At 38.8% G+C, this 14,198-nt stretch overlaps 1 protein-coding gene across 13 annotated transcripts in view; it reads left to right on the top strand.

The window, feature by feature from the left end:
* The window catches only part of usp10 (ubiquitin specific peptidase 10), a 37,849-nt gene extending 25,670 nt beyond the window's left edge, over window positions 1-12,179 (top strand). For 5 of the 13 annotated variants that reach the window (XM_087262255.1, XM_087262253.1, XM_087262252.1 and 2 more), the window contains 7 exons: window positions 77-180; window positions 4,413-4,512; window positions 4,620-4,797; window positions 5,341-5,506; window positions 7,009-7,153; window positions 7,720-7,785; window positions 10,383-12,179. In XM_087262255.1, coding sequence (XP_087118381.1) covers window positions 77-180; window positions 4,413-4,512; window positions 4,620-4,797; window positions 5,341-5,506; window positions 7,009-7,153; window positions 7,720-7,785; window positions 10,383-10,570 — 947 coding nt within the window. In that variant the 3' untranslated portion in view covers window positions 10,571-12,179. Of the gene's footprint in view, window positions 1-76; window positions 291-4,374; window positions 4,513-4,619; window positions 4,798-5,340; window positions 5,507-7,008; window positions 7,154-7,719; window positions 9,139-9,191 lie in introns of all 13 variants that reach the window. The other 8 variants (XM_087262256.1, XM_087262254.1, XM_087262251.1 and 5 more) reach the window with 4 other exon arrangements.
* Window positions 12,180-14,198: the final 2,019 nt, after the last annotated feature.

Here is a 14,198-nt window from a genome sequence, read left to right as displayed (position 1 = left end):
TAGAGTTAAAAAAAAAAAAAACATCTTCCCAATCCACCTTTCTGTACTTATACATTATCCTCTGCTTTACTTGTAGCTGCTGGAGAGAAGATTTTGAAAGACCTTCGAGTGGGAGCTCCTTTTGAACCCACATACGTCTATAAACTCCTCACCCTCATCAAATCAAGCCTATCGGAGAAGGTAAGCAGCACAAATACTGGAGCGTTTTCAGAAAAGCCTGTTACTTGATAACGTCACAACACTGTTCCTAAAGGGACACATTTGAATGTTTCCTTCCAATGGACTTACAGGTCAAAAATGACTTGTGCACCATTTTAATAGTAAAACAAAACCTAAACATTGTTTTTTCATGTTGAAATTTGGTTCCTTTTTCTAAAATTACCCCAGTGTTAGAATGAGGAATAATTTTCTATTTTCAAGAAGGCTGTACACATTTATGGTACAACGCTTGTCCTTTGGGACCAACCATCTATAAAACCATTTTTACACCACAAACTATTGACGGACTCGAAATGACAACACACACTAACAGTAAGAATCTACTGCTTTACTTTTGTGAATACTGTTTTGCTAAATGTTTTACACTTGTATAGGTACGTTAAGCACTAGAAAATAAACATTTTACTTTAGTCAAAAATGAGTGTTGCTCACTGTCTAAACTTTGAAATACTCCACACGGATGAGAAAAACAAAACAGACATTCAGACAGTTGTTGATGGAATTGAGGATTGAAGTTGAATTTACATTCTTTGTTAGAGGTTTAGTGAAGGCAGGTAATTTTTGACCCGTTAGAGGAACAGCTATTAAAGAATTCTAAGACGACAGGAGGGTTAATATAAAGAGCAAAAAGAAAATGTACACAACCTGACAAAAGTCTTGTCGTCAATCCCAGTTGTAAGAGCAACAAATAATGACTTGACCTGACAAGATGATCATTTGGGTAAAATAGAAGAAGGTCTTTATTTTTATTTTTTTCCCCCTCCCTGATGAATCATCTGCCGAACTGCATCCCAATAATCTCACACACTGCAGAAGACCTATTGGAATCCACATCTACCCAATAATGTCATAAAAATCAGTCAAGTTTGGTGAAGGAAAAAACATGGTTTGGGGTTACATTCAGTGTAAGGGCGTGCAAGAGATCTGTAGAGTGGTTGGCAACATCAACAGCCTGAGGTATCTAGACATTTGTGCTGCCCATTACATTACTAACCACAAGAGAGGGCAAATTCTTCAGCAGGATAGCGCTTCTTCTCATACTTCAGCCTCCATATTAAAGTTCCTGAAAGCAAAGAAGGTCAAAATGCAGCAGGATTGGCCAGCCCAGTCACCAGAGATTAACATTGAGCATGAATGCTTTCTTTGCCATTCCAGATGACTTTATTAATTAATTACGATTTTAAGTTATTATAGAACATATTTTATGTGGGTAAAATAAGCGTAATTTAGAGGCCCTTGATTTTCAAATAAGCCACTTCTGATACCAAATGATGAACTAGAAATCAAGTTATTATTTGTGGTACTTAAAACTTAAACAGGCGGCAACAGTTTTTTTTTCATGAAGGGCCAAATACCAAATATCATTGAGAGCCTTTGGCCAAAGGTAAATATACCAAACTTTATTACATTAAAGTTACTATGGGTAATTTCCTAATTTATTCAATAGTATTTAAAAAAAAAAATAGAAAACATTACTTTTAAATGATATTAACTAATGCAGTATAACATTTAAAATGAAAGCTTATTGCTCATATTTTTTATAACACAGTGGAGTTCAATGCTGAATACACTTGTCAAGCAGAATCTGCCTTTAACTTGAATTGCTCACCAAACTCTGCATTGTTGGGTGACAGTATGTACATTTAAACAAATCTGATAATCCCATTTAGTTGAAACATTTAATTTCAGTTAACTTTTAACAATTAAACAACAAATAAACAGGTTGCATTAAATTTGACTTGACAATTGCGAAACCATCCCCATCATTCTCCTTCTCCTCAGATGGGATGGCAGCCCAAATCAAAGGTTACCATGGGCCAACATGCCCCACAGGCCCTAGTTTGGGCATCTCTGATCTAGACTTTGTAATGGTTAGTTATAATTGGCACTGATAATTCTAGTAGCACAGAATGCATGTGCTTTGGCTGCTGAGAGAAAGATCTTCTTGTTCAGTCTTAGTTAGTGTGCAGACAGATATAAAAAGTCAGAGTCAGACACCTCTAATGAACACATCAAAGCTTAATGATAACGCAATTACAGCATTCTTCAGCTGCTATTGAGCTTAATCTGTGAGCATAGAGTTTTCTGGATGTGGAAGAGGACAGTCTGTACGAACAGTGCTCTCTTAAAAGACACATTCCCCTATTCAAGGGATACTGTTGATGTTCCCAAAAAGTTTTTTGCAGCATTGGTATAGAGGTGCAGTGTTGCAGTGAACCCCTTTAGTTCTTAAAATAACTTTACTTTTTTTTTTTTTTTTTTTTTCATTTGCACAGTGGGTTAAGTAGTGATGTTAGTAGGTTTAGTGGGTATAGTAGTTGTAAGTTTAGAAGTAATAGGTGTATCTGCATTGTAAAAAGCTCCATAACAAATAAATATGAATAACAAATGAACAGTATTAGTATCTAAGTTTAGTCATCGTCTGTCTGGGTATTAATTTCGTTTTGAGAGGAAATTTGTCTTGGGCAAAAAGGAGCTATAACATTGCTCTAAACAGATAGTATAAATAAATCAAACAAAACAATTAAAAACAAACAGTAAGAACATACATTGTTCACAGAATAAGACCGTATACAAGTACAAATATATAAAACACAGAACCCAGTCAGGTGCTAAGGTACTACAGGAACGGTGTTATTGGTAGAGATCAACAGTTTTATCGAGGTAGGAACAAACGAAAGCTTCAGTCAATTAGTTTTACACATTGGCATTCTCAGTTTTTTCCTGATGGTAATGGCTGATATTCACTGAAAAAGGGATTTTTGGAACCAGCGCTAATACGTATTGCTCTTCTCATAACCGCCTGTTCATATAGGGTCTGTATGGGCTCGTATTGTTTTATTCCTATAATTTCCATGGCTGTTTTTTGCATATGAACCAATTTATTTTTCAATTAAACAGACAGGTTTTTTCAAACCAGACTGTGTAGGGGTGTCAAAATTAATCGTTTCTTCGGTGCACTGCGATGCAGACGCGGACAATTCGGTATCGGTTCAGTAATAATCATAACCGGTTATTACTGGCGTCATTTACCTCATGCGCTCTGTCGCGAGGGAGGCGATCGCGAGTATTTACAACGCTCTAACTACTTAAAACTCAGAAACTGTGCACAATTTCACTGTGTGTGTTTGCTGGATCAGTCTTTCACTGACATGTACAACAAAAGCCCCTATTTCACTGAGATCGAGAGAATGAAAGTACTCCATTTCTCTCTCTCTCTCATTCTCACACACACAGTGGCCCATTTGACCTGCTGGCGTGGCTTCTTCTTTTCTCGGCTGTTTTACAGCGTTACTTTTGCATACAGAAAGGAGCGCGTGTCTGCAGAATTTTCTCCACCATGTCTATCATACATCAGCTGTGAGATCGCCGCCTGCCGCTTATCACTATCACTTATCTGTGAAGAACGCAGCGCGCAGCTGATTGAGGGTGTGACCAATCAAAGGGGTGTAGAACTAGACAAGGATCAGAAATTAAGCTGGATATTTATATTTGTTTATATTATTTGCTAAATGTTCGTTTTGTTTTAAGTTACAGTTTATATATCTGACTGTTTGTATTAAATGACAAAATTGTATTAAAAATAATATATAAATATAAATATATTCATACATTTTAATACAAAAAATGCTGCTGTGAAGAAAATATAAAACTGTATGGAAAGCACCGTCAATGCACCGTGATGCACCGAAATATCGAATTGAACCGAATCGATGGCTTGATAATCGTAACCGAACCGTGAGACTAGTGTAGGTTCACAGCTCTAAGACTGTGATTCCACAGCGAATAAGACTCTCAAACATAGCTCGGTAAAAAACAAGCAAGATATTGCTACTCACCAATCTCAGCCTTCTCAAAAAAATAAAGCCTCTGTTGTAGTTGTGTGCACAAGCTCTCAATGTGTGTTCTCCAACAAAAAACACTGTCCATATGGAACTCCGGTTATTTGTAAGATGTAACTTGCTGTATCACTGTTTCTTTAATAACCTTCAGAAACACTTTGTGGGTCAAGGACCATTTCTTGTGTCTTTTTTACATTTAACACAAGACAATTCTTATCACACCGCTCAATGAAATGATTGATTTCACTGTGGCAGGATGATAGGTCCATGTCTTTGTATAAAAGACTTAAAATGGTAAGAGTGAGCAGTCTAGAATTGCTAACTTTTAATAATGCTCTCGGTCTTTCTCAGGGTCGCCAGGAAGATGCGGAGGAGTACCTTGGTTTCATTTTAAACGGACTGCACGAGGAAATGCTGGCACTGAAGAAGCTGATCTCTCCACAGGAAGAGAGTATGTTCCCTCTGTTTTCAGGCTTTTCACTGGAATCCTGCCCGCTATAGATTTATTAGCTTTCTAAATGCTTCAAACTTACAATAATTGTCTTTGTGTCTGGCCAGAAGCCCCCACACCAAATGGGCCCGAGTCTCAGCCTGGTGTGGAGGAAGACCCTGCTGAGAAGGAAGAAGGCAGTGACGATGAGTGGGAACAGGTTGGGCCCAGAAACAAAACCTCCATCACCCGGCAGGCAGATTTCATTCGCACTCCCATTACCGACATATTCGGTGGCCATATCAGGTAGGTTGTAATAAATACACAGTCATTTTTAGGTACAGCAGTGGTTCTCTGAATCCGTTTAGTCAGTGTATCAGCTTTAAGTTATGCAGAAGCCCACACAGATGACATTTAAATGTATAATTGGTTGATTCAATTTTACAGTTTATGTTTATCAGCTAACTTCATGACCAGATTTGGCTCGAATTGCATCGAACCAGTTCATTCATTGATTTTAAATTAAATGTCAGGGTGTTAATGGTGCTTTATACAGCCATATTATATTTGCAGATATTTAAGAAACATGCCCTGTGGACATATTTATTAGAAAAACAACGCTACAGTCAGTGTATACCAATCAGAAATGTCTGTCTGTTTTGGTCTAACTCCGCCCACTGCCAGTTTACCCAATTATTATTTCAGCACCCTGGATTGCATTGGGGAAACCAGGATATTTAATTTCAGTCCTAATGTATGTGGATGTGACTGCCTGAGGACTTTAAAATTATATAATTATTCTACAAAAACCATCTTTTTTTAATTTCTCTCCTAAAACTTTCATTTTAGATCTGTGGTGTACCAGCAGAGCTCAAAAGAGTCGGCCACCTTGCAGCCGTTCTTCACGCTGCAGCTGGACATCCAGTCTGAGAAGATCCGCACAGTCCAGGAGGCTCTGGAGGTACTGGTGGCGCGGGAGTCCGTTCAGGGCTACACCACCAAGAGCAAGCAAGAGGTGGGAATCATCAACACTTTACATGATCTACACACCGGCATGCACTTGTGAATTACACAGTAACTGTTGGCATAAAAAAAAACAATTGTATAAAATCTGCCTGTCTGCTTGCATTTTTAATTGTAAAATTCTATTATTCCTATTGACCCTTCTTAAACACTGTCCCCGCTTTTTGTTGTCCGTCAAGCTTTCAGTATCAGCCATGTCGCTCTCCTAACAATTTGTACGCTCCCCAGATAAATAATCAATTTTTGAAAAAGTCACACCAGTCTGCAATATGCATATGAGCAATATTCAGGATTTGAATATCAAGAACTTGAAATCTAGACTACAAGTGTAGTCACGGGAAGTTGGGATAATTGTAATATAATTGGTGGCATCTTGAACAAGACAAAACTGCATCTATGAAATTATAAGAGAAAATAAAGGTAAACTATTTGTTTATCCAAGCCTGTAGTCTTTGGAGTCTCAATATGGAGTCTGGAAGCCTAAGGTTATGAAGGCTTCAGTCTTGTCCTTGCTTTTTGCGTCGTATTGATTGACAGTTGATGGTTATCCGCACACATTAATGCATTCACCACTTTAACTTCTCTAGGTTATTGGAAAAGATTAAAGGTCAATTGGTTTAATTGTTCTCTAATATCTACATTGTAGGTTTATGGCTTCGTTAAGTTAAAAAAAATCTCCTGAAACTTTTATTTAAGTATTTGTATTTTTTACTCCATAAAATACCCATAGAATCAGGTAGTCCATGATTGACCCTTTATGGTTTGTGTCATGAATGTTAATGAACTCTGACGTGCTGCTCTTACGAACTCAGAGCATAATGTACACTGAACATGGACAAATATAAACCCGATCAGAAACCTATTTTGCAAACCAGATCTGTTGTGGATAAAAGCTAAATTATAATTAAACTTGACAATATAGAGTGAATGAGATGTATTGAGTTGTATTTTGAAGCTGCAGTTAAAGAAAACGCAGCCATGAATTAACCTCTGCATGAACAGATGACCTTTATGCGCATCAAATGAAATGGCTGCTTGTCGAGTCTGGATGAATGACCTAAAGTAGGCATACATGCAAATGTGTAGGGCATGACCCGTGAGTCTCATCACAGTTTTTGTCCTCTGATTGGCCTGTTTTACACATTGAATTTACATGAAAACGAGGAAACAGTGGTGTCTGAGGCCCACAGTATGCCCATTTCCATATAATGATCTTCTGTTATTAGAAGCTTTCTGGGTACCTGCTATGTGTTACAAGTCCCAATGGATCACATGTTCATTGTAATTTTTGTTGATGTTAATCGCCATTAAAACTCTACCCTGATGGAAATTGACCGGGGCACAGAATGTTGACGTTATCATTGGCTGGATCGCCTGTCAATCAAACTGCCCGTGAATAGGTCAATTGTCACGTTACTCATATTGTTGATGGTCTGAGATCTCAGATCTGATACTCAAATGAAATTTAAACTTTGGATTTCTTTCTATCTTTAGATTGAGATCAGCCGAAGAGTGACCCTTGAAGAGCTTCCTCCAGTGCTGGTGCTTCACCTCAAGAGATTTGTCTTCGAGAAGACTGGTGGATGTCAGAAACTGATCAAGACCATTGATTACCCCGTTGATCTGGAGATCAGCAAAGGTGCATGTTTCTTTATTTCTTCACTGAAACTACTCTGCTAATATCATGTAGCTAATACCAGGTTTTAACTAGTTAATACGAACAGAACAGGAACAGACCATCCAGGAGGAAAAAGCCCTGTTTTCTGCATGCCAGTGTAGCTGCTTTCACTCAATATCACTTTAGAAACTTCAGTCTATTGGATTGTTAAAGTAGGCAAGTCATTACTTGTAATGCATCTGCTCTCAATTTTGCTCCCCACAAAAAGACCAGGTTTCCCCATTCAATTGAACCTGACTAAAATAAACAAAAGCTCAAATGAGGGAGCAGCATAATCCCTTTACTATTGTGTAAGGCTTCATGCTGATGAAAGTAGACTACATGTCTGACAAGAAATACTAGCCTGCTTGTTCCGCTGGATTCTGTTGAGGTCTAAAACTCTGCATTCAACTGATTGAATGTTGTCATTTGTATTTTGCCTTTCGTTTTCCAGCGCTTGCTCTGAGAACTAGCAAGCCTATTGCAATCGACAGTGTTGACAATTTATAAATCTGCTGCCGTTTATTAAAACAATTCATGATTTTCAGATCTCTTGTCACCGGGTGTGAGAGGCAAAACTATGAAAGGCCAAAGAACCTACAGGCTCTTTGCAGGTATGTGTTTATTTCTTTTGTGTGCATCTTTTTTTCCTTTTAGTTTCTTTAACACATGCATAAAAGGATCCTCATCTGGTATTATCAGCCAATAAGTAGCCTACACATCTTGTTGTTGACTTATTAAAGGATTATCTAGCTGGAATTTTCCGAGGCCAATATGTATTGAGTGCTAATGTCTCTTGGTGACTAACAGCTAAAAGTAGTCCCTCCTGATCAACACTAAGATATAGATAACTGAAGCATACTGAAGTTGCGTGTTAGCTGAAAGTATAGTGTCATTTGTGCTCAAGTTATCATACAACTGAAAATAAATACTTAAGAAAAGGAAAAAACTTTATCCCTGTGACTTTCATACTACCTTAAAGAATTGGATAAGACTGATGCCAGTTGCTGTACATATTGACGCTTAAGAATTGCCCCCAGCTACACAGCATGGCGTAGCATTTCCTGGCTAGTAATTTCTCATCTGGACCTAACTCAAAGTTAGATTAATCCTGTTTATGAGCTTGCGTGACATGCATGTGCACATACTTTTATTGTGTCTTCCAGCAAGACATGCTTCTCCATCTTTCCAGCTTCTTCCAGTTTCTGACTAGTTAAGTCTTGTATTTCTTGTCTCGGCCCACGCACACGATTCCCTGACCTGTTTAAATACACATGGGCTTCCCTTACGGGAGATGTTCACCTTTTTCCCCCCATCTTCAGGAGTGATTTGCTTTTAGGTGTTTATTTTCCTAAGGAAATAAATGGTTCTTTGCTTGTCAAGAAGTAGCCTGTCCAGCAATCCTTAGCAACTGTCGCCATACCAATAAATTTCCCCGAAGTCTCTCTTCTGTTGTTTGAACATCTGGTACGGGTTGACAATAGAGACATTATTGTTTCTAAACTTTTTTTTTAATTTATAGAGCATGCAATCTATTTCACATTTGCTTTAGGTAAGCTTTACTAGCAGGTAGGTTTACCAAAGTAAAATACATTTTGCGGTGTTATTGATGTTAGAGGGCTATAGGATGTTAGAGGGCTATAGGGGAATTACCAACCTACATCATACATGACGTCACATGGGTTCAACCGTGCACATTGGTTGCAAAAATAGACCGGTTGCAATAGCAAACATTAGAGGTGTGAACCTATACTGGTCCTACGGTTCGGTTACGATTATCATGCCATCGATTCGGTTTAATTCGATATCACGGTGCATTGACGATGCTTTCCATATACAATCTTATGTTTTAGGGGGGAAGCTATAGCAAGCTGTTTGTATAGACACACAGCACCACACTGTCTCTCATTCAAACACATACACAAACATTCACAGCACCAAACAAACACACACACACACACACTTAAGCCCTTGCAACAGGGAGAGCTCGCGCTGGTCCCTTACTGAGAGCTCCTTCCAGCGCGAGCTCTCCTGGCTAAACACATATTGCGAGGGCTTAAACGGAGCAGTGCTCGTAATGTCGAGCGAAAAAAAAAAGAAAGACAGCTGTGAAACATAACCAGCTTTTTCTTTTTGTAGGAAACACACTTTAGATCTTTTAGGGTAAGAGGTTTTTGAGTTATTGCCGTCTATAACTGAATGTGTGTCAGGAATATTGAAAACAAAACCAACTGAACCGTGGTTATTTCGGGCACCCCTCTGGATGTACAGCGCCCTCAGCATTTGCCTATTGTGCCTATCCCACCAGCCGACCCCGAGTTGGCTGAGTGTTGTAAATACCCGCACTCGCCTCCCTCGCAACAGAGCGCATAGGAGATAAATGACGTCAGTACATAACCGGTTATGATTATTACTGAACCGATACCGAATTGTTCGCGTCTGCATCATGGTGCACCGAAGAAACAATTAATTTTGACACCCCTAGCAAACATGTCGTGTTGTGCAGTAGGATGCCAAAATCAAAAGTGTTATAATGTAAAACGCAGATGTCTTTGGCTAACAGACATCATAAGAGCTGAATGGAGTGAGGACCTAATTAAAAACTCTTCAGTTCTCATTTCATATCAAGTATGTTCACGCTTTGCTGAATCATACACTTTACTAGTTTTTGATTGCAGCAATGATTTCATCACAAACGGTTAAATATGGTTAATTAAACTGCGGACACTGAATGCTTTGTCGAAATTCTGAAAGGATATATAACTTATTTGATTTGACATAGATCTATTTCAGTGTCGGCTAGACCTAATATTTATGAAGAGCCTGATTCTGTCTAATGAATGTTCACAATATATAGTACAGCTTAATTTCCTATTTGAATTCTGAATTTGTTTTAAAAGGGATGATCATAATGCAAGTGTTGCATAACGTGAAGCTGGTTCGCATTGTTTTAGACACAAGTTTGTCATCAAAGTTCGTCCCAAATGTGACCAATCTAATCTGGACAAAAGCATATCGATTTATGGACTTCAATGATCACACAAGTTACGTAATGCTGGAGTTTGTGACTGCTTGGCTACTGTAAAAGATCAAACTCCACAGGATTTAGCTGCTTGGCGTTGTTCAGCAATATATTTCCAGAAATAGGTTGACGGCTAAATCTGTTTAACATAATTGATTTGCATGCTGAATCCTGTGTGTTTTCCCGCAGTCGTCTATCACCATGGGAACAGTGCCACGGGTGGCCACTACACTACAGATGTCTTCCACATCGGTCTGAACGGCTGGCTGCGCATTGATGACCAGGCGGTGAAGATCATCAATCAGCATCAGGTGGTGAAGCAGACTGCAGAGCGCACTGCCTACCTGCTGTACTACCGCCGCGTGGACCTGATGTAGAAACCATACGCATACAACACAAACACACATACACGTTTACATGCAGACACGCACACAATCTCACACACTCAACCACGTGTCTCAACAGGAACACTGCCCGACTTCACAATTGTCCTTCTTCCCTCGACCCTGCTATTCCAGAGAGCCAGCTTTTCCAATTTTTCTTTTCCGTTTTGGGAAGACGTATCTAAAGACTTTTTCTGTAACGGTGTTTTCCCCCTCTGCACACGGTCTGGAGAAGCCGAGGGGAGAATTGTTAGCACTGCAGAACGCTCCAATTTGGAGAGACAGACCTGAATCACTGCAAATGTCCACAGCCTTTTTTGTTTGACTGGCCAGAGTGTGGATCCCTGCTGAAAGGACTCAAACCAGGCTGATGGACTGCTGGAGAAAATCATTGTTTCTTTGATTTTTGTTTAATCTACTTTTTAAAAATGGCATAGGAAAAAAAAATATGAAGTGTTTTGCCTTTTAGCAAGAGGAGTTGTCGGCCTAATTTGCAGCAGTTAAGTGGAGCCTGTTCAATTCTTGACTGAAGCATCAGTGGCCAACACCAGCAAGCTACCAAAATAATTTGTGAAAATCTCAATGTTTGGAGTTTGTCAACTCCACAAGCAAGACGCTCTACTCCACCACCACCACCACACATCTCTTCCCCATTTCTCTCAATCCTTATGCTTGAGTCATGGGAAATGAAAGCGGGAGGGGGGTAAAGAGTGCTGCAAGTGTGCTGAATTGCAAAACGACAAAAAAAAAATTTGATTCGTTTGAGACCTTCAGTGTGATTTTTGGGTGTAGGATTAGACTATCTTACGATTTTAATGCGCTTTAGGATGTAAAAGATTACAAGCTTTGTGCACGCTCTAAAAAAACAAGTCATTCGAAACAAACGAGAGAATATTTCCTGCAGATATTTAAGTTTTAAAAGTATTAAAAATAAATCTAAATCGACAGTCACTTGGGCAGCTCCCTGTAGGGGGGGGGGGGTTGCGATTTGTTCTTTAGGCTTTCTATGTATTTTTCATGCTGGCAGGATACCAGTGATATCCGAGACTCCATCATGAACCGATTTCTTTTTCGTCCCCTCGCACCATCCTTCATCAGTTCTGTTCTGTGTGTTGTATGAATAAAAAGTGTATGCGCTGTATCCGCTGGCTTCCTCTCGATGTCAGTAGAGCAGCAAGAACTGAGCCACTCCTGCCAATTTCCTCGAAAGGGAGCTGTTTTGAGATACATCTAGCCTGCATCTCATTCTGTACGTTAGCCCGCTCCGAGCAGTCAGCCTGTCATGTACATGTTGAGGCTCCCTTTGCAGCTCTGAGGATGATATCCCAGAATGGGGCGCAAGATATGTCTCTTACTGCAGTCAATTGGCTGTGCTGAGATCAGCTCTGAAGCGCAAGCGCAGATGCGCACATAATCATGTTTGTTGCGTCTGTTTCAGAGACCTCGCATCATCAATATTATACCTGATTGTATTTAGTTGATTGTTTTCACTTCATTCCCTATTGGCTTTCGATTTCTGTTCTATTTAAATTGAGATGATTTTTTTTGAGAAGATTTGACCCGAGGTTAAAGCACAACAGTGAATAAAGTTATGTAAGTACTATGCTTGACCTTATTTCATTTCATTTGTTTTTTTGCATTTAAATTCAGTCCTCCCTACCCCTTTAAAAAATAAATAAATAAATAAATTTGTGTATAGAGAGCTTGCTTGGAGCCCAGACAAGATATGCAATTTGTTTAGCATTTTCGGCAGGACTTTGGAGGAAAATGTGACGTTAAATAACGTTAAGAGTACACCACAAAGCCCTCTGAGTAATATTTACTCCATTCAGAGTGTTCGGTCCCTCCGTAATTGAGGTAATGTTACTCAGCAGCAGAGTTAAAGTGTTAATAAAGTGACGATTGAGCAAGATTTGATTTACTTAGGCTCTTTGACTCGATTTTGATGATACTTTTCCTTGCTATGACACGTATAAAGAGAGCAAATATGATCAAATTAACTGATCCGGTATTGATTCTTACTGTTAATAAGTATAACTTAGCAAATGATCTTTAAATAATGGTTTATGGCTTAAAATTCTGTGTTTTTTCAAGAGAATGGACCTCAACTATGGTTTTATTATTTATTTTTACTGAAGTTTGCCCTGCGCACTTGCGTTTTTTAGTTCCTTCTTTGGTTTGGTGCGTCAATCTTATCGATGCTATTATTCAAAAAAAGGTAATGATTCGCACTCAATTGCTTCGTACTGTTTTTGTTTTTCTCACATTTTACGGGTGAATAAAAGACGGACGTTTCGGCACAAAGCTTACACACACTGTCTTTTAATCACCCGTAAAATGTAAGAAAAATAAAAACAGTACGAAGCAATTGAGTGCGAATCATTACCTTTTCTTATTATTTATTTTAAAACGCATTGAGCATCTGATTTACTTTAAAGACACAGACATCAAGAATCAGCGTATGCATCTGAACAATGGTTACAGTTTGTTTTTTGCTGCAGTGTTTGCTAGAAGCATACAACATTCATCCATAGTTCCCAAGATGCACTGCAGGAAAAGAAAGTCTTCACCACCATTGAGACGCATATGCTGATTCTTTATGCCTGTGTGTTACAGCTGTTTGTGTTTTATTACTTGGTAAAAGAAGTTACTACTTAATACTAATCTGTTTGACTTGATTTCTCTCAGATGTCTATATGTATGGTAGCCGAAAGCTTAACGCGCTGCAATTTAAGAGAGCACATGCAATTACAATAAACACCACCAAATAAAGAAACAATCTTAATCAGTTTGACAGCACACATGTTGCAAACTGGTCACAACACAAACAACTGAAGAAACGTGCTGCAAATTGGTCACGACACTTGCAAATATCCGCGTAGCACAACAGAAATGTGTCAAGAGGACCAAAAAACATGGCGGACCCTGCTGAGATATGGATGTGTCATTATGCCATGACTGTTGCTCAGTGAAGTGAGTGGTGTTCTTTGAAAAGTGAGTTTTTCGTTTATTTTAATATCCCGATTACACGACTCGAATAACATCGTGGCAGGGTCTGTTTTTTTGGGTCCCCTTGAAACATTTTCGTTGTGGATATTTGCAAGTGTTGACCAATTTACAGCGCCTTTCTTCAGTTGTTTGTGTTGTAAGAATTTGCAATGCCTGTGCTGTCAAATTGATGATCATTTCTTTGATTGCTGAAGTTTTTGTTTTTTGTTTTAATTGCATGCGCTTTCTCAAATTGCAGCGCGTTAAGCTCTCTGCCACCGTACACATGAGATTTATTGAAAATTACCTGTTTTAGTTATTCACGTTTTACAAAAATCAACAAAATAGTGTGTTTGATGTCTCCATCGTGGAGAAAAGTGGTTGTTTTATTTGGGCTCTGACTCGATTTCTCACATTAGTTTCTCTTTGCTTGCCAAAATAGTGTGTATGGCAAATTCTGCACAAAGAGAGCCAATGTGATCAGGATGGTTGATTCTGTGGGGATTTAGTCACTGGTCTTGATTTTGATCAATTAAGTTTAATTCTTTTACCACCAAAATAATCCCGCATTTCAAGAGAATAGAGTTATAAAACACATTGAACATCCGTAACACACAGACATCGAGAATCAGCA

Source organism: Danio rerio, chromosome 7 (assembly GCF_052040795.2).
Source record: "Danio rerio strain M-AB ecotype USA chromosome 7, GRCz13ab, whole genome shotgun sequence".
Taxonomy (NCBI): Eukaryota; Metazoa; Chordata; class Actinopteri; order Cypriniformes; family Danionidae; genus Danio; species Danio rerio.
Note: the sequence above shows the minus strand (reverse complement) of the source record. Positions and strands in the feature narration are given on the sequence as shown.